General features: G+C 38.8%; 1 protein-coding gene across 2 annotated transcripts in view; it reads left to right on the top strand.

Moving 5' to 3' along the window:
- Positions 1–12,945, top strand: part of hhip (hedgehog interacting protein) — a 58,266-nt gene extending 45,321 nt beyond the window's left edge. For both annotated transcript variants that reach the window (XM_061680564.1, XM_061680565.1), the window contains exons 12-13: positions 7,847–7,995; positions 10,301–12,945. In XM_061680564.1, coding sequence (XP_061536548.1) covers positions 7,847–7,995; positions 10,301–10,497 — 346 coding nt within the window. In that variant the 3' untranslated portion in view covers positions 10,498–12,945. The remainder of the gene's footprint in view (positions 1–7,846; positions 7,996–10,300) is intronic.
- Positions 12,946–25,940: the final 12,995 nt, after the last annotated feature.

The raw sequence follows: 25,940 nt of genomic DNA, 5'->3' as shown, positions 1-25,940 counted from the left end.
CTGTTCACCTGTGGGATGTTCCAAACAGGTGTTTGATGAGCATTCCTCAACTTTCTCACTCAGTCTTTTTTGCCAACTGTCCCAGCTTTTTTGGAATGTGTTGCAACCATAAAATTCAAAGTTAATGATTATTTGCTAAAAACAAGAAAGTTTGTCACTTTGAATATTAAATATCTTGCCTTTGTAGTGTATTCAATTAAATATAGGTTGAACATGATTTGCAAATCATTGTATTCTGTTTTTATTTATGTTTAACACAACGTCCCAACTTCATTGGAATTGGGGTTGTATTTTCAACTTTTTTCCTCATATTACGACTCTATTATTGCTGTAAAATGATCGTTTTCCTGTAACGTTACAACTTTTTTTTAAAAGTCCCTTTTTTCTGGTAACATTACGACTTTATTTTCGGAAAATTCAGATGTTATTTTTTCTCCTAATGACTTTATTCACGTAATATTACAACTACATTTTCTTTCATAAAAAACAATTTTCCCCTAACATTGCGACTTTATCAAAATTATTTGACTTTTTTCCTTAATGTTATTGTCAAGAAGTGATATCTTATTTCTGGTAATATAATGACTGTCATCAAAGTATAACGCTTACGCATGACACTACGACTTTATTTTTGCAAAATTCTTACTTTGTTCTTGTAGCTTGTCAACTTTTTTGCCTCATAAAATTCTGACTTTTTTGTAATAACGTAACTATGTCATTTTGTCCTGGTAATCTTCCGCCTTTATTGTCATATAAATATGTCTGCTTTGTCATGTCATTGTGACTTAATTCTCCTCGTGTGTGTTTGGGAACATGGAGGAGCTGTTAGGTCGGGCGCTAAAGGCCCTTCAAGGAAACGTTAGCCATAAAACCCCTCAGCAGTTTTTGTGTAAACATGACTTGGTCCGATGACTTCATTTGGAGGTATTTGTTTGTCAGTGGAAGTGTGCCTCCGATAATAAATAGGCCACCATGCATTGAAAACTGCTGAATGTGGGGGTTGTAAATCAAAGAGAGAAAACAGCAAAGCTTGTGGTGGTTGATGGTTTTGCGGTGTGATTGAAGTAATCCAATCCTGCTAATTTTGCAGATTCTGACTCAGGCCAGAAATCCGGCTTTAAACGTTGAATTGTGCCAATATCTGTTTTTTATTTTTCCCTAATATTACTTTGTTCTCGTGTCACAATGGGGTTTTTTTTCCTCTCTTTTGGTTATATTCATATATTTCTCATAACATTCTGACTCAATTCTTGTCATATAATGCCTTCATAAATTATCTCTTTTTTTTCGGATTATGCCTTTTATTCGCAAAAATAAAAAATTCTTGTAACATTCCAACTTTATTTTTGTAATATAATTGCTTTATTCTCACAATATAATGTATTTTTTCAATTGATATTACAACGTTGTTATGAAAGTAAATCTTTACATTACGACTTTATTCTCAGAAAATTCGTACTTTTAAAAAAAATTCTCGTAACATTACAACTTTGTTCTCACAAAAGTGCACCAATACATTATGACTTTATTCTCGTAAATTGCAACCTTTTTCTGGTAATATTATTACTTTGTTCTCATGTTAGAATGACTTTATTGTTGTAAAATTGTTTTTTCATGTAATACGATTTTATGGTCATAAAAGTACTATGTTTTTCACGCAACTTTATGTACAGTTCTACATTATGACTTTCTCGTAAAATTACAACTTTTTTTCTTCTGTTACAACTCTTGCCAAATTAAAAAAAAAGTTGCTATCCACTGTTAGGGATTGGCCATCTTTTGTATCTCCACTCATTTTATTTGTGCAAGAATATTTACTGTGTATTGTAGCAGCCGCTATTCAGACTGCTTTGTTGAGGCAAGGACCACAGCGGAGATAGTGAAAGATTTAAGAGGGACAGGAAAAGAAAGGGCTTTTTTTTTTTTTTTTGTGCGACACCATGCTGGGAGTGAGCATATCACACGCTCACACAGGCCCACAGATGTGCATGTTCGCATGTACCCGCCACCCACACAGTTTATATCTGTACACAGCAAACACACATACACACGCACGCTCAGATAAATACATACGTATAAACAAGAAGCTGGAGACATTCGCCGATATGTGACTTGTCTGACGTTGGCTGTCAAACAGGAAAATTCTTTCTGTATACTTTACACGCTCCCTTCTTCAGCACCACCTCTTACTGCAAGAATATACATGCAGTATACAGTGAACCTCGTTGATACAATCCAGACCTACCTGCAAAAATACATGTGATATACAGTACAAAGATAAAACAAAAACATTTTATTTATAGTTGTACCGTACACTTTTTAGATTAAAATGTATCAATACACTTTTAAAAGTATTCCTTAATTCTCACGCTCTCATTCACACAGTTTGCCAAATAAGAGGCAGAGTGTGCTTGTTTGAAGCAGTTATTGTCATTCCCAGTTGAAATTTACTGAAAAACTGACACTTAAAACAAAAGATAATTTAACATTGTACAACCGCAATTCCAATGAAGTTGGGACGTTTTGTTAAACATAAATAAAAACAGAATACAATGATTTATTGTTTTTAGCAAATAATCATTAACTTAGAATTTTATGGCTGCAACACGTTCCAAAAAAGCTGGGACCGGTGGCAAAAAAGACTGAGAAAGTTGAGGAATGCTCATCAAACACCTGTTTGGAACATCCCACAGGTGAACAGGCTAATTGGGAACAGGTGGGTGCCATGATTGGGTATAAAAGGAGCTTCCCTGAATTGCTCAGGCATTCACAAGCAAAGATGGGGCGAGATTCACCTCTTTGTGAACAAGTGCGTGAGAAAATAGTTGAACAGTAGGACAATGTTCCTCAACGTACAATTGCAAGGAATTTAGGGATTTCATCATCTACGGTCCATAATAAAAAAAAGCTCCTCTGTCCTAATGTGACTTCTCTCCTGATCCTTCAATGTCTCTCTCTTGATTCTTCTTAACATCCTCATTTCTGTTGCCCCTGTACATGACGTGCCCAACTACATCCGACCACACTTGATATAGAAAATGACTCTGACTCGTACGTGAAACAGGCTTAATTGAACTGATAGCTGGCTTTTGGCTGGTTCCAATTAATTGATAGGTTTGGTTTCTTTGCACATGGTAAAAAAAAAAATCGAAGTGAACAGAAATGAAATGTGTCACAGCACTCCACCATCATGGTTGGATCACTCACTTTCCATAGCTTTTAATTGAACTTAACAGCCTTATGCTTTGGTCGTTTAGATAAGCACTGTTGATTACACATGGACAAGAACAATGAGAATAATGAGATTTGCATCATATTAAAAAGTCCAACTTTATCTCTGTTCTGGTTATTCATGCTGGAGTAGCCGCAACTTTCACAATACAGTCAGTTTCTCGCACAATTAAAAAGAGGAGCTATAAAAGTCAGCCAGCCCAACAATGATTGGCAAAAGAGATCACATGGACAAATCAGTTATCATATTTCATATCATATTTCTATTAGCATTTTATGTATCTGACTTCATGCTCAGTGTTGGTGTAACTAGCTCATGTGTGAGCCCTCTGTGGGTCGCACCCCTCCCAAAGTTGCTAAATTCCCACAGTGGCTGTTGACCCAGCTGCCTTTGTCAAGTGGCGCTACCAGCAGGTGCTGTTTTCACAGCCACCCTGGCAGTCGTAGACTGTTTAGTTGCGCCGCTGACCCCATGCGTGCTATTAACAGTGTTCGCCGTGGAACTCCCTCCCTCCCCCACCCACACACACACACACACACACACTCACACGCCCCTTCCCTCTACAATCCCCAAGGGTTTTTTTCCCTCTATTTTTTTCCCTCGTTCACTCCCTTTTTCCCTGCCACTACTAAGGGCCAACAGGGATGAAGTCTAGAGTGCTGGGTGCTGATGGGAGCATGGGAATCCCGCCCCTTCTCCGCCACCATCGTCATCCTCCGAAATTGGAGGCAAATTTTAAGAACGCAGCATCGTCTTGGACTCATGCAGTTCCAGTGTTACCTTGATTTATGTGTTTGATTCCTTCCGTGACAAAGCTCATAACTCAATGTAACTCAAATCAGTATTCTCCATTGAAATTATTTTAAATCTCATTAATCCATTCCAGCCCCCAAAGAACACCACAAATGTTTTGGTTACGTTTGTAATAAAGACAAATAGCACTGTATTGTCTGTGCCTTTAAGGGGTGTGGCCTATTGAGTGACATCAGGAACTGGAGTCAAATTGGCCGGTTAGTCTGCGTGTGAGCGTCTGAGCGTGAAGCTCAAGCCCACCGCAGCTCCTTGCAAGTCTTCTCATTTTGAATTTGTGTGTTTGACTGTTAGCCCCTTCCTTGCCTACGTGCAGGGGCATTGCAGTACCTTAATTGCGCTATTGTTTTTTTTTTCACTTCACTTGAGCAGCGGCATGTCTGTTTTTAGCTAGCAACAGAAGGCAAAACGCGACAAAGTAACAGCTTGAAAAACTCGAAATTTGGGTCACTCATAACTAAAGGTACTACTGTACTGTATTATGCAATATCTTGCTGACAATGATGGTAATATCGCAATATTGCGTTAAATTATAAGAAAATCACCTGCAATACCTTATGATATCAATAAAACTAAGGAAGGTTAAAGATGTGGAAATGTCTTCTTCCACATCATAATACATTACTTGTAAAGTGCTTTGGGTTGCATTCTTTGTTGTATGAAAAGCGCTTAAAAATAAAGTTTTGACTGACTGATTGAGTGATCGATTGGTTTTTACATACAGGCACCTTGCTGGGCGCTCAAGGACACTGTACAAAAACAGGCTGGCCTCAGATCCTCAGAAACATTTTGAAATATTTTGACGCACTTTAAAGAAAAAAAATTGGACACGTTTAATTAGTCTCTAATCACTATAACCAAGAGTCCACATGACAAGGTTCTTAAAGGAGGTACTAATTTTTTACCCGACCTTCCAACCTCACTGGATGAACTTAATGACTCACAGCACGATCAGCTGATTTGGTGCAGTTCTTGTAAAGACATTAGGGCTGAGTGATATGGGGGGTAAAAAGCCTATTGCGATATTATTTTTCATATCAGTCGATAGCGATATATTTTACGACACAAAACAAATTGCCTTTTTTTTTTTAAATCTTAAATTTTACTTGCTACCCTTAAATGAGATTTGAAGATACTATAAGGTTATTTGCGATTTGAATATTTTCTTTTCTATCAAAAGTGAACATGACATGGAACATTAGAGATTTTACAGAATCGCTACGGTACCACACTACTGTTTTCCATTTGACTGTTTTATATTTATGGCCTAGAAGTCTTTTCCATACAAATATTTACTGCAATTCTGACTTTACTACATGCATGGCGTGCATAGCACTAGCATAGGTTATTTGGCACTCCAACTTGCATACAAATCTCGCTTACATCGCAAATGTATCAATGGCACTTGTCGTAAATGGAAGACCCCTGTACTAAAAAGTTGTCCATGCGCTTTTCATCCGTTTAATAAACGCTTGCAGAACAATAAATATGGTCTCATCATATTGCAGATTTGTGGCTGGTTCTGGAATGCATCCCCCGTGATAAAGGGGGATTCACGCTATGTCCCTTCCCCCTGTAGTGTATCAGTCAGAACCTCTGCAGCCATAGGAACATTAGCGCACCAAATTAACATCAGAAAGGCAACTGATTTAATTCCCCTAGTGATTTTAAAGTGCGTTAGGTAAATCAAACTAAACACTGGCGCCTGTTTTTTAATCTGCAGTGTGATCTCGCCAGTAGTCGGTCTTAAATCCTATCTCCACTTTCCCTTCCGACTGCCGAGTGACCATTTGCTTTGCTTGTGACCGTGATTGATGACGCCTGTTCTTGTGGACTTGACTTACACGTACTGACGTCAGTATCCAGGCCTCCGAGTTCTTGATGACCAGCATCGGGAGTCCAGTCACCATTCCTGGTCACTCGCATTGTGTTGGGCTTTTCGTTAGTGTTTCTTCTGTCACAGTGTGTGTGCGTGCGTGCGTGCGCGTGCGTGTGTGTCTGTCTGTGTGTGTGTGGCGAGCACATTTGAACTTGATTATGCACTTGGCGTATTACTTCCAGATTTGTAGCGCGTGATATGGAATAATTATTTTACAGCCCATTCGCCGATGTGCGTGTCTGGGTGTTTGTCTTAATACGGAATGATCACAGCATGTCCCGTTCCCCCCTCCAAACCCCCTTTTTAGCCATGTGCTTGCTATGATGTTGAATATGCGGTGGGTCTGGTTTTTATCTGAAGCTGCACTTTTATTCCTCAGTTAGGATTTCATAATGCAGGATACAAGTGACAATTTTTAGAAAGTGTGCCAGTCCCTCAGCAAAACATAGCAAACAGTTCAAGACAGTCACTGTTTCGTAAATGATGACCCCTACAGTACATGTTTGGCCCAGGAATTTTTGGTTCACAATGCTGCATGTTTCCTACGGCACCCCTCCAACCAAATGTGTTGAATTATGACATAAACCGGGGCCAACAAACAAGTTTTGTTTTTGCTCCGCTCCTTGCTTGTTCTATGTTTTCTGGGGGTGGGAGTCGTATTTTCTTACCCCTAAAAAATTATTTGCACAAAAGCTTTTACAGACAAACAGAACCTGTTTCGGGGTAAGGAGGAGACCATCCATTACTCCGCCTGTCAAACATCATAAGTTTGCGTTCCCTACTTTTGTCATAGTCATATGGTTGGAAAAATGGGATTTTTTTTTGCCTTTTTTTCAGCTGCAGATTCAAGCAAATACTTAATCTGCGAGTGGTAATGAAGGGGCCCTCACGCACCTTCTGCCCACAACTTTCAGTTTATCTTATTCCAGTTTATCGTTGGCCATCTGTCTCGGACAGTGATTCCCAACCACTGTGCTGTGGATTATCATTATTTCAGTGGACAGTATGTGACACTTTTATTTGGCGGTGTGTTGGGGGATTTCCTCAAGTAAAATATGTGCCTTGGCTCAATAAAGTTTGGGACCCACTGGTCTAGGATACTTGGTTTTGATTGGCGAGCATTTCGGTGAATTCCCATGTAGGAGTTCGTAAAAGCCTTGGAATTCACCCAAAATGGCTCCTTCAAACCGAAATGGTTGCCTTCCTCTTCCATTTTGAGCATGGGTCCTTGAGACTTTTTAATGCATCCTATTATGACTGACCTATACACCGAATTGTGTGTTGATATGTGATACTGGTCTCAGGGGCGATTTAATTCATTAGATGACGTAGGGGCAAAGAAGCTGTAAAATTTAGCGTCACCCTTCTCTCTAGGATACCTGCGTCCGATTGGGCCTCATTTGGCCAAATTCCCTAGTACAGTGGAACCTCAGCTCACAAATGCCACAGTTAATGAACAATGGGGTTGACAAACTACATTTTCGATGAAACATTGCCTCAGTTCAAGCTCTATGCTTTGGTTCATGAGCAGTAGAAAAATGATTGTTGGTGAGGGAAAATGAAAAAGAGCTTACTGTTTATAGTGTTAGCATCACTAGCTATCGCTATAGCCTCTTTATTTTAAAAAGGCTCAGAAATCCCTCAGTAATTTGCTTGCAAGCACTGTTATTCATTAAAAAAAAAGTGTTTTTTCACTTATTTTTATATTGTACTGTATTTATTTTACATACGCACCGATTTAAAACAGGGTAAACATAACTTCGTTCTGGGGTTGGAACAGATTAATTCTGTTTCCAATCATTTCAGTGGAATCCATTGCTTCAGTTCGCAAATGTTTTAATTCGCGAACGGTGTCGCTGAACATGTCCCTCACCCCACACAGACAAACTGACTTTTCCTTCCCCCCCTTCTTCCAACTGTTTCAGGCCCCTAGTCCCCAAGGAGTGCCAGCGTCAGGTGGAGCCTCCCGAGCTGTTGATGACAGCTTGTTCCAGACACTGCAAGAACGGACACTGCACGCCCACTGGCAAGTGCTGCTGCAGCCCTGGTTGGGAGGGGCTCTTGTGCCGTATCGGTGAGGCTTGTTTTGTTCACATTTTTTCAAATGTGCCATGACTTAAGTTGTGATCATGCTAAAACTATCAAAGGTCTTTGGTAGTCCTAGAAAGCTAGCAGTCTGACGTCCTGCCAAAAGCCTATCGCTAGCCATGATTTGCGCTAGCCAGACGCTGAAATGCACTGTGGGCATCGTTTATGGAGTGGCTGGAGTGTGAGGCAGTTACACCTCCTATCCCTGACCTCATGCGTTCAGTGTGGGAACTCGGTGCGCCTGTGTACCATTATAGAACGCACGCTACAGCCTTCAACCCATCCCTGTTTGGCATGACGGAAGACAGTAATGACGTGAACAGGGTCAGCATTGCTGAATAAATTCTTTGAAGTTTGCTGACAAGGTCTTGTTTTGGCCTACTTCCTCCCGCATTGCTGAACATGAGCAAGAAGTACGGTGCTCCTTTGGAAGTCAAAAGGATTCAGTAGTGGACTGGGAAGGGGGCGATCACCCTCTGCATGAAATTTAGAGGTATCAGTGGTTATAATTTTAAAAGGAAAAAAAAACTTGTTCCCTCCATTCCCCCCCCCCACCCCCTTCTCACACTGACCTTTACAATGTGTGTATGTGAATGCACAAACATTTGTGCCCCGGGACAAACAAACATGACGTGGTTTGTTAAACACCCCAAATAAGGACTTGTTTTGGCTCACTTTGGTATTGCCCAACATGAACAAGAACAAGTACAGTGGCTGGAAAGGGTCAATGTTGTACTGGTTTGACCCAGGGATTGGTTTGAGGGTGATTGACCACCCTAGGTTTTTTGGGGAGAAAGTTAATAGTTGTTGTAATAGAAGTAGTAGCAGTCATAATTTAAACATAATTTCAGTGTTGCAATGGGCAGACAAACTGGGTATAACTTAGGAACACCACCTTTAAATTCCACATGATGTAGAGGTAACCTTAAATGTGCAAATATTGGTGCAACCAGGGAGTGCCACAGGTGCCCGGATTAGGAGTTACCTGTTGCGATCATAAAGCCATCTCGGACTAGTTTTGGCCCACTTGTGCATGAAGTACGGTGGCCCTAAAGGGATCAAAAAGACTCAAACCGCCCTAACCACTTCCTGTCTTGAGCCGGGCTGCAATGTGTTGTCATTTGGTGCAGACCGCCAGAAATGATTTCCTGACTGACGTTTGCATTTGGCATGTATGCAAATGGACACACAGTTGAAAAATGTGAGCTAAAACGTCATATGACTTGTTGAAAACACCATCTCGCACTAGTTTTGGCCTCTTCCAAAAGAAATACAGTGGCCCAAAAAGGCTTGTATTAGTGAACCCATGACGCCGTAACCCCTTGTCTTGTCCCTACCTCCAGCCAAATGTAAGCCAGGTGCCTTGCTGCCTCGTTTGGTGCAAAACAGAAAACGTTTCTGTTTTTGTAGTCATTTGGCTTGTAGAAACACAGTTTTGACTAGTTTTGACCTACGTTTGCACCAGTATAGTAGGGTCAAAAAGTCTCCAAACTTTATTGGTGGACCTGTAGAGCACTACAGGTTCCTGGGTTAGGTGGTGACCAGTAAATAGTGACATTTGTGGGGGGGGGGGGAAACATGGAATGAGCACTTCAAACAGCTCTAAAATCCTCCATAAATAAATTCGGGGAAAAACAACTATTGATTACTGAAGTACATGACCTATTCTACTGTACACACTGCTAATAATGTAACTTTTGCGCTTTTTAAGTGGCACTTTTAGGGCAAGTGACTCCGTTTGTAACTTCACAGTCATTTTGACACGTTGACTTGGAGCACCCTCAGAATTTTGGTCCGTAGCAGCATATTGATGGTGGTATATCTTTAACTAAAACTTGTCAGCCAAGCATAGAGTTGAGGACGAAACAAAAGAGTCAAGGAGATTTGTTGAGAAATAATCAAGTTATACTGTTTTACTTTAATTTGACGATATTTTTTGACCAGATTTTCTGGAGGCGATATAAAAAAAACTTCAAAATCCTCTGTATACTCAAGTTGAAGTGGCCATTTCAACCAGCCTCAGCATTTTGACACACTGTCATTTTGGGGAATTCTTGTCACATTGCTATAGTAAATGTTTTATTTAGTAGTTTTAGCCCACTTCTACATACTGTAAGTATGGTGGTCCTAAGTGTTCAAAAAGGCTCAATACTATACAGGAGCCGTTTGGCGTTACTGGTCACAATTTTCCACCGCTCTTCAAACTTCACCTTTCAAAAACCTTCATTATGACTTCATCCGACCCACCGTAACCACTTCCTGTCTTTTCTCTACCCACCCTCCCATTCCAGCCAAGTGCGATCCAGGCTGCCGCAACGGAGGCGTGTGCATGGAGCCCAACAAGTGCCTGTGCAAGAGCGGCTACTCGGGCGGCCAGTGCGAGCAGAGCGAGCAGGGCATGCCTAACGATCAGGAGAAGGACGGCCTCCTGGACCATATCATCGACATGACATCGTACCTCCTCGACCTGACCAGCTACATCGTATAGAGAGACTGCGCCACCTACACGAATCTGCCTAGCGCCACCGGCTGACTCCAACGAGGTAGCCTTAATTTTTGGGGGGCCCACGCTGACACAAAAGAAAGAAGGATCTCCGTCACAGCTGCCTTTTGTCAACACCACCGGACGTTACGGTTCCTCACCGGACGATAAGCTACTTGCTCCCCTGAGCACCTGGCCTGGCATCCAAGTCACAGAAAACGGCCCGCCAAGACATTTCTGCGCCTCTCCGGGACAAATATAAAAAACACGGCAACGGAGTAACCGATTATTTTGGCGATTTGCTGTGATGTCTTTAGGACACATCCACAACTGTTGGACATTTTCAACGCAGGATGAAGAAGAGACGCCTGATTGCAAACCCGCCCCCATGTCCCCGCTCTGCATTCTTGACAAAACGTTTCAAAAACAAACACAAACACCTTTGCGCAGGTTCCTAACACTGGCCTCTTTCACACAGAGACCTCGCAAAATGGCAGCATCAGAGTTGTAACGGAGCGAGATACTGCTGCAACTGTACTGTACGTCTTTCACACAGAGACTGATAATTAGATGACGTCAGTGCCTAGTGTGACGTAAAAGATACTTGTCGGGCTGCGACAAGTGGTTTCAGCGCATCAGGGCGGAAGAAATTAGTTCCCCCTCACAAACATGCGTGACGACGTCCCGCCTCTGTTACAGCTCTGATACTTCCTCCCCTGCAGGAAAGCTCTTTTCTGCCTTCTCTTTTCACACAGAATCCAGCAAAGGTGGGATATTGCTGCAACTGTCTGAACTTTCAGGCAGGAACACAGCACTCCAACAATCAGATCATTACATGACGTCACCATCTGGTGTTACGTTAAAAAAAAAATTAAAAAAATACTTGTCAAACAGTACTATTTACTTTCAATACAACATGGCGGGAGTAGTGAGTTTCAGTTCCTGTGGCGCCCCACCCTCTGTTACGGGTCTCCATTCGTGCATTACGCCTTTTTTCCCCTGTTCGTGTTCTGTAAAATTGGCACCTTCATGACACAAGAGCAAGCATTTATCCGTCTTTTGCGCAGAACCCTTGCTTTCACACAGCCACTCAGCATCCCGCAATCAGATAATTTGACGACCTCTGTGTCTGATGTGAGAAAATTGCTTTCAATGAAACAAGGCTGGAAAAATGAGTTTCAGGTGTTAGACTTTACTCACCAACATTTACACAGAATCCAGCGAAGGCACCCCACACAGTGAAACAGCATCCCGCAATCAGAAAATGTCGTGACATCAGCGTCTGGTGTTACAATTGCTTTTGACACATCAAGGCCGGAGACGTGAGTGTCAGGTGTTACACTTCACACCCCTGTCCTTGCAATTGCAGAATAACCTTACACACAGATGATGTCCCGCCTCTGTTACGGCTCAGATTCTACCCCCGAAGGTTCAAAATTGCCGGGTCGACTCCAGACAGTAACAATTGCTTTTGACACAACAAGGTTTTAAAATGTATACCCCGGCATTGTAGATGAGATACTACCTCCAAAGGCGCAAAAATGCCAGGCTGATTCCATCCCCCGCACACCTTCCATGTCGTGTCGGTGCCTTTAACACAAAACATCGACACTGTAAAAAACAAAACAAAAAAAACGTTTTATTTAAAAATGCCGTCTTTTCCTGGGCGGTATAAAAGGGGCTAGTGGACATCCAAAACATAAAGGGAAGAAGAAGAAGAGGTAGCGAATGGTAATGTATATTCTTCTATAGAGCTTACCCACTACTACTTAGCTTTCCAAAAAAAAATAAAAACATTTAAAAATAAAAATGATGAAAAAAAAAACATAGCATTATTATGATAGAGGGGGTTTATTTTTCTAAGTGTAATAATATATGGGAGAGAGTGGTGTTTATAAAAATACATTTTACACTAAGCCTTGTGTCCCTTTAGTGTACTTGCAGCTTGCATTTTAAACGCCCGTCCCCCAATAATCCGCAACACAAAGCTTCACTATAGATCCACGATGTTAGCGTTTATTTGTGTTCAAGCCCCAACACGCTGTTGTTGTTAGTATTATTTTTGGTTTCAACCTGTATTGGTTCACCTCGCTGGTGTGTTTGTTGACATAAATCAATAAGTCTACCTGGTCGAAAACAAATCCACAGTGGAATTTTTATGCTGTAAAATGGGGGGGGGGGGAGATTTTTTTTTTTTCTCTTTGTTTTGTTTTTTTTGTTAGCACTTAATGTGAACGTTGTTGCATTGTAGCTGCTGAGACGGCATGGTGTGAATAGAATAACCATTTTCATTATTTAAGTAGTAGTTACACAAAATGAGATAATTATTTAAGTATGTCATTGTACTGTATGTGTGTATTTTTCTTTTTATATTTGTTTTGTATCATTCATGTATTGTAAATACAACTTTAGGGATAACTTTCTCTCTTCAGAAATATCAATATGTCTATTAAAATCTATAGCATGTCTCAAATGTGGGTGTTCGGTGTCTACTTCCAACAGGACAAAGCAAGAACACTTGATTTTTAAAAGATGCCAAATGGCAGAGATAACCGAAAGGTGAGTATTTTGTATTTTCCTCCAAGGGTGTCTATTTTCTAAACTGCTGAGAGTACCAGGTGTCTATTGAGAGGGTTGGTGTTTTTTTGTTTTTTTTTTAGGAGACATTTATTTATTTTTGTAAAAAATAAAAAAATACTTTTTATTTATCTTTTAGAACTATATTGAATAAATCATAATACCTAAAGTTATTCAATCCCACATTTTTGTGTTTAATATAATTTTTCATAGATACGGTACATTGTAATAAACAATTATATTTTATAAGAAAACATTCTGTTAAAAACTGACTTTTATGTTTTCCATAAAATAAATTGCTTATACTTATCTAAAATCTTAAAATGTATTAATGATAAATAAACATTTATTATGAATTTTATACTCCTATACTACACTTAGTACAAATAATCTTTAGATTTAAAAATTATATATTTCTCCACAAATAATACAAATAATCTTTAGATTTATAAAAATGATATATTTATCCACTAATTCTATTTATCATTATAACAAGATGCTGCATTAGAAATGTACAAATGCATTTTTATATTAAAAAGTACCAATTATATTCTATAATGTCAAAAATATTAGCTTTTTTAACAATCATAAGAAAATAACATAAATCAAAATGTTTTGTACAATGCATGTGAAAATTAAATTACATTTTTTCAATATTTGTTGCTAAAATGAATCACAGTAATCATGTATTTTTGTTATAAATTTGTTTTTAACTGTTAAAAACATCTATCATAAAATTCTCAATTTTCTTACACCAATAAAACCTCAAATAAATAGTATATCAGTAAAATTATCCAATATTTCTATGCGTATGCATTTTAATGATTAAATATGTAGCTGCAACACGCAGTAAACTCCCCCTAGTGTTTTTTTTTTTTTTTTTCACGCTGAGAGGCAAGAAAGGAGGCGTTTTTCATTTAATATTTCTATATCTACGCCCTCTTTGACTTTGAAGGCCACTGAGACAATGTGGTCGGTAAAACGGTTATTTCTGGTCCCTATTTCTATATATTTTTTGAAAATAGAAAGAAAGAGCAATGATGCTAATAAACACAGGAAAACGTGGGTGATCTTTTTTCACTTCACTTTTTTTCGGAAGTACACACACACACACACACACGGTGAAGATATTAATTTCCTTATGAAAATACCAATGAGGTTTTGTCTTGTTTAATGATAGCGAGCGCAGACCACCCACCTCACTGCCTCACACTCGCGCGCACACACACGTTGCAATATTGTGAGTGGTAATGCAATCCTAGCCTTGTCTATTGGCATCCAGTCCAAACTGTCCAATCTATGTGAGTTTATACATCATATATCAGCTGCATGAATCATGACCTTTCATTTTTGGAATAATCTTTCCTCCCAGAGGACCCTTCATGGTCCGGTGGTCTATCTCTTCCCAAACAGGACTGGGAATAAACACGAAGGAGAAGGAAGAGGTGGACTGTATACCAAACACTTGAGACGGTTCTGATGTTGTACACACCAATGTGAATGTCCTCCATTGGTGTTTTAATGAGCTTTTTGTCGTTTCGATGCAGTAAAAATCATTAAAGTGAAGCGTCGTTTATTGCGGGAGATACGTTCCGGAGACACCCGCAATAGGTGCAAAAAAAAAAAATGCAATATCGAGAGACTGAACGAGAGTGGGCTAACTCCATTTTTGTCATTCTGCAGGAGAGTGATTTCGAGTTTTATGGCTGCAATAAAATCTGAGGGATTTTTATCTCGGTGATTTATATGGCAATGCTGACTTCTGCATTCTTGTCTTAACAGAAATTGTGTTTTTTTTGGGAGGCATATTGGATATTTACATTGGATCATACTGCTGGCGCTGGCGCTGTCACAGTCTGTCAACCACGGTAAGCCACACCCACCTCTGCCAGTCAGCCACACCCACCCGTTTAAGGCTTTGTTGACAACTCACTCATTGTCAGATTGTTCGACACTCGTACATGCAAGACGCGAAACACTTCTCGGTGAATCCCCTCCGCCTTTTACCTCCGACTACGAGTTCTGCCTTATTAGCATGTTTGGTTGCCTGTCCCCGTGGCTATCACAGATTCTGCTACTAAGACAACGAAGCGTGAGTTTCCTCGTCCTGCTCTTTGTGAATTGCGGATTCAGACAACAATCTTTGCCTGCTACTTGTGGATTACAGAGCATTGCATGACTTTGCCCCAAATCCCAGTCTTCAAAGTCTCCCCATCTCAACTGCAGTTAACTGCTCTGTGTCCCGGCTTTTAAGCCGTCTGAGGTACTGTCGTCTTCTTCTGTTTCGTAGGTTGGATCCCGGTCAGTACCATCTAGGTTACTTGTAAGAAAACAAACCAACTGGGATTAAAACAAAGACGTTTAGTGCAATAGTGGTCTACGTCCAAACATCAGTCAAATCTATCAATTGATAGAATTCAGTGAAAAATGATAACTAGCATGCAGATGCACTGGTACCCAAGCTAAAGCACTACTTACCTTCTAAATAGCACTGTGAAAATGAAATCAGCTAAATCGACCACAAACATTTATTGGGGGGGGGGGGGGGGAATTACTCGAGTACTCGATGGAATATCTGAAGGAAAATTGATTCTAAAAAAAATTCAACAGTGACAGCCCTACTTCAAATTTAATGTTCTATCACTCTCGGAACTTCACTTTCTTGAATGTTTTTGTAGGATGTGAATCCTGGTTTGATGGGCGTCTCCATCTTGGACATGGGGGTCGTTCCAGTGTTGCAGTGATGAATCAGGAAAAGTGCTGAATGCAATCAAGGACAGCCCCCCCCCCCCCCCCCCCCCCCCCCCCCCCAGACGTCAGACTTGGAACTAAACCTTCATTTAGACCAGTATCATCTGACACATATGCCTTTTCCCTATTCTGGACTTCACCACTGCAGTGTTGTAGTGTTTTTTTTTAGTAGAAAATCTTACAAAATTCCATTTTTGGCTTATGATGTTTCATTTGCAGTGTGATCAAAGCAATACATTTTCATTTGTTCAGAGAAATTAGTTGGAAATTAGGAAACATTTAGTACAATGACTATATTTTACTAAAATGTTAGCAATGATGTGTTGGTCTGCAAGCATATTCCTTTCATAATCTTATTTTTTACTTCTTTTTAGGTTTTTTACTATTACTAACACACACAAAATATTCATTTTGTATTTATTACAGTGCATTTTTGCATAAAATCCTACTAAATTCCAATGATATAAAGCTAAGTATATTGCAAAAGGTGTTCACTGTTTAGCATCATAAACCAAGCAACAGATGTGAGCAAAATAAAACCTCTGGATCTGGTGCACAAAAATGACTAGGAGATTGTACAAAATGTTTTACATTTACCCAAAAACTTACTATATTTTATTAAAATCTTTGCAATACGGGGTTGGTGTTTGAGCATTTTGATTTCATAACTTTTTTTTTAACTTTGGTTTGTTACTTTTACGAACTCCAATATATGTTGATTTTCTTACTAATGACATTGTATTTTTGTATTCAGTCTTACAAAATTCTAATTGGATTTGATTAGAAGTTTTTTGCATTTACTGTACTTTTAGTATGCTGCCTTTACTAACTCGAAAATATGTTCATTTTCTTACAATTAGATGGCATTTTTGTATGAAATCTTGCAACATTTGATTGAGCGGCACCTTGTGTGTTTTCTCCAGAACCGATTTGTTATCAGATGATATTTCCTATTTTATTTATTATGCTGGCTTTACCTTTCTGTCGTCACACGGCAGATTCCGAGCTTGTTTACTGGCTCTTGTCCCATGGAGTGATGCAAAAAAGCGTCCCACTGAGACTCAATCTGTCATGAGAAGACCCCCGTCGCCGAGATCTGGACCACAGGTAAGACTGATGGGGGCTGAAAATGAATGCAAAGTAACCAAATAAATCATAGATCATAATCACTACAATTTTAGCGGTTAGGGGTTTGTTTAATGGTATCCTCATCTTTTTTTATATAATAAATAAATAACTTAAAAGTATGTTCAATTTCTACTAATTACAATGTATTTTGTACGAAATCTTATAGAATTCTAATGGGGGGGGGGGGGAAATGTGTACCTCCAAATTTGTGGATTTTTTTTTCTTTCAGATGAAAATAAAAAGCAACATTTTGCTAGACAGCGACAATATTTACAAACCCCAATTCCAATGAAGTTGTTTAAAACATGGATAAAAATAGAATACATTGATTTGCAAATCTGCAAATTTTTTGCAATTTGCAAAAAATTGAATACACTACAAAGACAATATATTTAATGTTCAAACTGATTCATGTTTCTAGGGTTTTTTTTTTGTTGCAAATAAATAATTTTCAATTTTGAATTTGAACCCTGCAACCTGCAATATGTACCCAAAAAAAGCTGGGACGGGGGCCACATAAGACTGGGAAAGTTGAAGAATGATTAAAAAAAAACAACAACAACAACAACACCTGTTTGGAACATTCCACAGGTGAACAGGTTAAATTGAAACAGACAATGTCATGGCTGGGTATAAAAGGAGCATCCCCGAAAGGCTCAGTTGTTCACAAGCAAGAACGGGGCCAGGTTCACCACTTTGTGAACAACTGCTTGAGCAAGTAGTCCAACAGTTTAAGAATAATGTGTCTCAACGTACAATTGCAAGTAATTTAGGGATTTCATCATCTACGGTCCATAATATCACCAAAAGACTCAGATAATCTGGAGAAATAGCCGCACATAATCGCCAAGGCTAAAAACCGACATTGACTCTCTGCGAGCTTCAATCTCTCAGGTGTCACTGCGTTCAAAATCTGCGTCATTGTGTAAAGGATGTTGCCACGTGTGCTCAGAAACGCTGCTTGCGTCTCAGGGCACGAGCTCATCTGAGATGGACTGATGCAAAGTGGAAAAGTGCGCTGTGGTCTGACGAGTCCACATTTCCAATTGTTTTTTTGGAAAGCATGGACGTCGTGTCGGCGGCACGGTGAGAGCGACTGGTTAGCACATCTGCCTCACAGTTCTGAGGACCGGGGTTCAAATCCCGCCCTCGCCTGTGTGTGCTGCATGTTCTCCCCGTGCCTCCGTGGGTTTTCTCCGGGCACTCCGGTTTCCTCCCACATCCCAAAAACATGCGTGGTAGGTTAATTGATGACTCTGAATTGCCCGTAGGTGTGAATGGTTGTTTGTCTCTATGTGCCCTGCGATTGGCTGGCGATCAGTTCAGCGTGTACCCCGCCTGTTGCCCAAAGATAGCTGGGATAGGCTGCAGCACGCCCGCGACCTTAGTGAGGAAAAGCGGTACAGAAAATGGATGGACGTCGTGTGATGGTATGGGGTGTGTTAGTGCCCATGGCATGGGTAACTTGCACATTTGTGAAGGCACCATTAATGCTGAAAGGTACATATAGGTTTTGGAACAACATATGCTGCCATCCAAGCAACATCTTTTTCCAGGACGTCCCTGATTATGTCAACAAGACGATGCCAAGCCACATTTTGCATGTGTTACAACAGCGTGGGTTTGTAGTAAAGGTACGAGACTGGCCCACCAGCAGTCCAGAGTTGTCTCCCTTTGAAAATGTGGTGCAGGTATCAAATTCCAAATGAGAGAGTCAGAGTAACATCTTAAGGGACCTGGTCAGCGGTGGGTCCCAGAAATGTGTGTGCAGGCCGACCAGTTTACATCACATTTGGCAGAAGCATAGAAAATATACAATCAAGATTCGCTTACGGATTTGAAAAATGTCCTTACTCAGCTAGACGTTTTTGAGGTGTGTTTATCAACTACAGATTCAGGAAATGTACGTCCGAATATTATAACGTGGGCACTTGTTTCTATTAAAAGTAGGACACCTGTTCTACATCAGTGTTTTCATTCGTCAAAATTAGTGGTGTATAGTGGTTAGGTGATTCACGTAAACGCTGCGGAACACAGAAAACAGCCGTTGCAATCGCTACTCCAATTTTGCCCGTTAAGTGACCACTTCTGATAGCCAGCCAGCGGCCGATGCGCACAAACGTACAAAAGGGTTCTACTGGAATAGATACTGGCGAACACGCTAGCATGTTAAGCTAACATCACTTGCTTACTGTTTCTAAGGTGACCTCAAGACAAAAACTCTAAAGGTGCTGCTGTAATAGATTGAGGTCAACATGCTAAGCTAACAAAACTCGCTTCCTGCTCCCTGGTTTTAAGACTACTTCAACAAACTATAATAATAACAAAATTCTCAACCCACACGCAATGATTGAAAGGCATCCAATCAGGCTCCAAAAATGAATGCTAAATAAATCCGCTCCTAAAATGGAGACGAGTAAACAACATCAACACGGGGAGGAAAAATATTGCCTATTCACTTCTTGCTTGGCGCTTTCTCTTTTCTTCGCACCGCCTTCGCCAAAGCGCTAATCCTTGTTTTGGTACGCGGGGCCGCCTGCGTCGCGTTCTAATCCGTGCAAAGCTCCGTGTCCAATGGCTGCTGCCGTGGCGAGCTGGCGCCACGGAGAACACGCTGACCCAAAAGCACCGAAGGAAAGCAAGGAGGCGGCAAATCTAAGCTCGTGTACTTGTACGTTGGCACCCGTGTCAATAATCATTACAATACAAATGTTTATAATGGATTAGCAGAGATCCTGCAAAATTGACGCAGCAGAGCTGCAAGCACAACAAATTTAGTAGGATTTCACACCAAAATAATCCACCAAAAAAACAAAAACAAAATGGGAGATTTCAAGCAAAAGATAAAGCACTAAAAAGTCTGCCTTTCGCCCAAAAGTCAGCTCGGATAGGCTCCAGCATCCGGAATAGGATAAGCGGTATTGAAAATTGATGGATGGTTTCAAGCAGAAAATCAGGAACAAGAACATTTAGTTGCCAAAGGTAATGAATGCACTGTAAAAAAAAAAAAAAAAAAAAAAAAAACATCTGGCTTTCAAGCCAAATAATTAACACACTAAAATACGTGTAGGATTTCTAACCCCCCAAAAAGTGCCTTACTGATTGTTGGAACTCCAACAACAACAAAAAGTAACGCAGTCAAACATTTGTTTTCATGCAAAAATAAAAATGTTCAAACATTTTCTAGAATTTCAAGCAAAAAAACGTAATGCCATTTTCTTTTAGCAAAAAAGATTAGAACAATTGTTTTCAAGCAAAGAAAGAAATTCTCCTCAAAAAATAGGCACTAAAAAGAGTAAGAACTCAATCAGTAATCCATTTAAAAACATTTTTCGCAACAATTAAAATGCACTAAAACATTTTGTAAGATTTCAAACAAATAAGATAATCTACGAAAAAAATATTTAAAGGTAATGCACTAAAAAACAGTATGATTTTTCAACAAAAATAAGACCAAAAAAGTAAGAATTGTACCCAAAAAAAAACATACAAATAAATACTGCACAAAAAATATTTAAAGCAAAATAACTAACTTTAAAAAGTCACTCCCAACTCAACAAATTTTAAAAAAGCACAAATCAATGAGGATTTCAAACAAAAATATGCACTAAATATTTGTAGAATTCAAAAAAAAGAAGTTCTTAAATAGTGTCAAATTTCTCGCAAAAGAAATGCAGGATATCATGTTTTCAAGCAAAAAAATAATTCACTAAAGTCAGACGGATTTAAAACAAATTGCTGGCGTAATGCACAAAAATATTTGTAGAATTTCAACCAAAAAAATGCATCGCAAAAAAATAGTGGGATTTCAAGCAAATATAATACAGCAAAAATGTGTCTGAATTTAAGCCAAAAGTAACACATAATAATTGGATCTGTAGCAAAATATTTTGCATTCATTCAGACACGTGGAGCTCAGACCAGCACAGTGGTCCCCTGGAGCTCGTGGACCCCCCCCCCCCGAACGTTAACCCGAATCCTACGTGGAGTCTTGAAGCATCCAGACCACTTTGGTGGGCACTTTGCTCAGCTATTTCCTCCATTTGTCTGTACGGACTCATATTTCTCTTTTCATGTGCACCTGCATGTCTACTTCAAGTGCACGTGCAAAAACATCGGCGCAACACCAATATTGACCTCCAAATGTTCATTTTGCATTTCTGCGCGTGTGCGCGCGTGCGTGCGTGTGTGTATGTGTGAGAAGCACTATATTTTTTTGCAGTTATTTTTTTGGCGCGCTTTTGATTCACGGGAAAAAATGTCAATATTTCCTATCTTGTCATTTCTCGGATTTTTTTTTTCTCTCTTTTCTCTTCATCCTTTTTGGTGTATGTTTTTTGTTCCGTTCTAAAATCGTCTTTCGTTTCACAGGGTCGCACCGTCTCACCTCCGGCACCCTGCAATTAAACCAGGTGACCTCCCCCAAGGCCGCCTCCGGCCCTACCCAGAGGACGACAGCCGACACCTGCAGAAGAACTTTGTGTGTGTGTGTGTGTGTGTGTCTGGGCGTGTGTTTTTTGGGGAAGCACACTGATGGATTGCGGATGCTAATATGTCGGTAAAGCTTTTTATTAAAAGCTACGCTGAAAGAAAATGAGTTCGTTAAGTCGTCAAGATTTTGTGGTGATGCTACAGCTTGTTACCATCTGCTTGGCTCATCAGCAGCCCAGGTAACAAAATCCATATTGTTGATATTTGATGTTTTTATTAAGAGATATGTGTGTTTCTTGTTGGACCAGCAGTTTTTGTTGTTGCTTTCGGATTTGTTGTTGGACTGTCCAATAAAAAGCATACTGAATATCTCCCAAGTTGTACTAATTCCTTCCAAATAATGTGTAGGGGGGGGGGGGGAAATATGCCTTACATGTGGATGACCACAGTATAGTCATCCACATATACTGGGGAGAAGCCAAATGTCTTTTTTTTTAATTTTTATTCAAAAGTTAAAATAGAAAATATGTACATGATGTACATGTATTTTGTTGGACAGTCCAACAAAAAAAAGATACAATTTGGAGATAATATTGGATTCAAAATAAAAAAATTTAAAAAACATTACAAATTTGTAGATACATGCTGGACTGTCCAACATAAAGTGTGTCTTCAAAGTTAAAAGAAACACGATTTGGCAAAACATGCTTTTAAAAAAAAAAAAAATCACTTGAAATGTAAGCGGTTTTTTTTCAACTCACAAAATGTGTCGTTATGTGCAGATTACAATTTTTATTTCGCACTTCTCAGATATTTATTTTTTTTTAATGTAAAAGAAAAATTGGTCGTGTTTTTGGACAGTAACAAAAAATGAATGCATTTCTGAGCTGCTGTACATACGTTCTAAAATAAATTTTAAAAAGAATCACAAAATTTGGTAATATATGCGTTTTACGGTTAAAAAAACATTTTGGTTCAAAAGTCTCACAAAAAATGCTTGCAATATGTAGAAGCACACTTTTCAAAATAACAATAAACACTAAGCATAGAGATGTCTTTTATGCTAGCCAAAAAAAATAAAACACTTGTCTCAAAATGTTTTGTTTTTTTAGTGTATTTATTAACGAAACATGCTTTTAGAAAATAAATCACAAATTTGATATGTGCATCGTTAAATTTTCAAAATGTAAAAGATTGGAAATTGCATGATTTCTTTCCCCAATTAAATGTTTTTATTGAATACAAAACACATTAGTCTGACAAATCTACACACAATTAGGAGTATATTCTTTGTAAACAAAATAAACTCACCAAATTTGGACATAGAATTCTCATCTCAAGACCCCAAATTCGGAAATCTGGCTCTTCCCCAAGAAATAAAATTACAAAAATATAACATTTTATCATGTTCACGAGATTCATGTACTAATACATAGCATACTTGTTGTTAAAGAACATGTTCCAGCAGAATTTTATGTTGTAATGAATACTAAAACAGACACGATATTGGTGTGCATGTGAAGCATGTTACTTTGCGTGGCACCCCACAGGGAAGTGTTCTAGGTCCATGATACAATTAAGATTCTCTCGAGGCACCATCGTTTCACCACGTTATTGGTGCTCATCTAATCATATATTGAAATGTTGTTTTTATGAGTAACCCTCTCTCCCACAACAGGTCAGACGAGGATAGGGGCGACAGGGTCTCCTTTGGGTCGGACCCAGTCGGGGCTGTGCAGCTACGGGCTGACGACTTCCTGTTGTCCAGGATGGACCAATGTGAGCAGCGTTTGTCAGCGTAAGTCCATTCGCAGTTCAGAAGTTACCAGATTCACATCAACCGTATCTCCAGTGGTTTTGAGCTACTGGAAATGGAATTGACCAACTTTGAAGTCCATAACTACATTTTTTTTTTTTATTCCATGTGGTTAACCCGAAATTCCTTCATTTCGCTTTCCTGGTCACATGTGCCTGGTCACTTGTTGCTCGGCAGAGTTCATCGGGCTCAGTTACATAGTGTACTGTATGTTGTCATCAATCCACAAGAGTCTGTCGATGTTTTTATCTGCATTCCTATTGCAATTTAATTAAAAATAAATCCGTTGTAAATATTGTATGTGTTTATTAAACATTGTCTATCAATAAAATAAATTAAATTGTAAATGGAAGCAATACATTTTGTAAAATAAAATAAATCACAAAACAAAATCAGAAACATACATTTTTAAAAGGTTATCTAAATTTATTCGAATGAAATGCAAAGAAAATACAAATATATATATAAATAATTAATTTATCATATTTCAGATCCAAAAAATAAATGTTTCAGTTTCATAGTTTTAATTGAATATTAACAAATTTTATGAATTATATATAAACACTAAATGTAAAACATGAATTAAATCTAAAATACAAACGAAATGGCTCTAATAAAAAAAAGAATTAATAATACACCGTGACTGTCTATGACTGTCAGTGTTTTTGGAAACCCTGGGATCAGAAGATGGGTACCTCAAGATATTCTGTTGAGGTGAATTATTGATAAAACTGAAATCACTTGAAGTGAGTAAAAAAAAAAAAAAAAAAAAAAAAGGGTTATTCTTTAATTGAGCCACTGAGAACTAGAGTGGGGTAGCTCCATGTTTGTCATTTTGCAAGAGGGTGATTTAAACTGCAATGGGTGCAGTAAAATCTGGGTGATTGCTATGTTAATGATTACTTCTTCACAATTCGTGTTGTTTAAAATTGCAGTTTTCAAACTGGGGTTCTAAAAGAAATGTCTAGAACAATAGTGGTCTAAGTCCAAATGTCAAATCTATCAATATTGCATGAAAAATGATAAATGACATTTATGTTAACATCTAGACGCACTCATAGTGTCCAAACTAAAGTCCTACTTACTTTCTGAATCTTCTATCAATCTCTAAACTTGCACTTGCAAAGACGTTGGCCCAGTGTTTTGCACAGTGCAAAAAAAGGGACTTGCCTCTTCTTCATCTTTCTTTTTCTTCCCCCTATATCTCACAATTGGAGCTAACCCTTGAGTTAGACCAGAATTAATCTGAAATATATTCCCTTTACTAAAAAGACAAAAAATGGGGTTCACAGTGGCTCAATTGTTCTCCACAGCGGTGTGTAAGCAGACTTGTGTACACGGACAATGTGTAGGACCAGACAAGTGTTTATGCTACGCAGGCTACAAAGGACCAATCTGTGACCAAGGTACCCTCTAAGAACTAATGAATCAATACATGAATCTATCGTCTAATGCGAATTAATTAGATGATGATAATTTCTCACATCCAGACGTGAACGAGTGCGGTTTCTCTGTGCGGCCGTGTTCCCAGCGTTGCATGAACACACTCGGTAGCTATCGGTGCTACTGCGAACCCGGATACGGTCTCAGTACAGACGGACAAACCTGCCCCAGTGAGTCGTCATTTCTTCTACACTTTCACATGTACAGATTCCTTCTTGAACTCATTCACTGCAGTAGACATTATTAGTTGTCAACCGGAATCCAAACGTTCTCTGCCACAGACGAATATATACGTCAAGTACGTTTTTCGACGGGTAGGCGTGGAAGAGGATCTCACCCAGCTCGTCTGTGAAATTCGAGCTTCTGCAATACTGTACTGGTAAACAGACGCCAGTAGATGGCGACGCTGAATCACTTTGGATTTGCGATCAGCACAGCTTTTGAGTGAAGGATAAAGATTAGGTGTTGAAACTCGGCTCGTTACGTCGATTATGAGGGGGAGAAATGCCAACGCGTTGGAAGTCGGAAAGGTTTAGGCAGATGACACGCCAACAGAATATGTATATGTTTGGTATAAAAGGAAGTAGTAGTGTGTCGGTAGTAGAAAGTATGTGTCGCGATCAGGAAAAAAGATGACAGATCATGGAGTGAATGTAAAAAAGTCAATGACTTTTCAACACCCCTCCACCAAAAAAAAAAAAAAAAAAAAAAACAATTGGGGGGTGGGGGCTAAGCCACCCCAAATGTCAAAACCTAGTGACGCCCCTCGGATAAAAAAAATAAATAAAATAAAATAACAAGATCAGAATTTTGAAATATTTGTACTTGTATCCTAAATAAAACTATTTTAAAAAAATTATTTGCTTTTATTTGGATGAAAATTAGATGTAAAAAAAAAAAATAAGATAAACAAAGATTTTCTTTTCTAAATGAAACTAAATGTACTTTTTTTGCTTTTTGTATAAAAAACAACATGAAAAAAAACAAAATCAAATACATTTTTATTTTAAACAAAACAAAAACATATTTGCTTTTTCTATTTAAAGAGTGTAAACATAATAACCATTATCATAAATATTTTATTTCAAAGCTAAGAAAATCTCTCTATACTTTAATTCTTTTGTTATACTGTAAAATAGACATTTTAAAAAGAAAATACATTTAAGATTAAAATAAAATAAATACAAAATAAATACAATTTCTCTCTCTTTTGGGTCAATAAGAAATAAAATAATCTTGTTTTATCTGAAACAGAACCAAAAGTATTTTCTTTTTTTTTTTCATTCATCTTTTCAAACTATCT

This window comes from Phycodurus eques, chromosome 6 (genome assembly GCF_024500275.1).
Source record: "Phycodurus eques isolate BA_2022a chromosome 6, UOR_Pequ_1.1, whole genome shotgun sequence".
Classification (NCBI taxonomy): domain Eukaryota; kingdom Metazoa; phylum Chordata; class Actinopteri; order Syngnathiformes; family Syngnathidae; genus Phycodurus; species Phycodurus eques.
The sequence above is the reverse complement of the archived record's forward strand: the minus strand, read 5'-3'. Positions and strand labels throughout refer to the sequence as shown.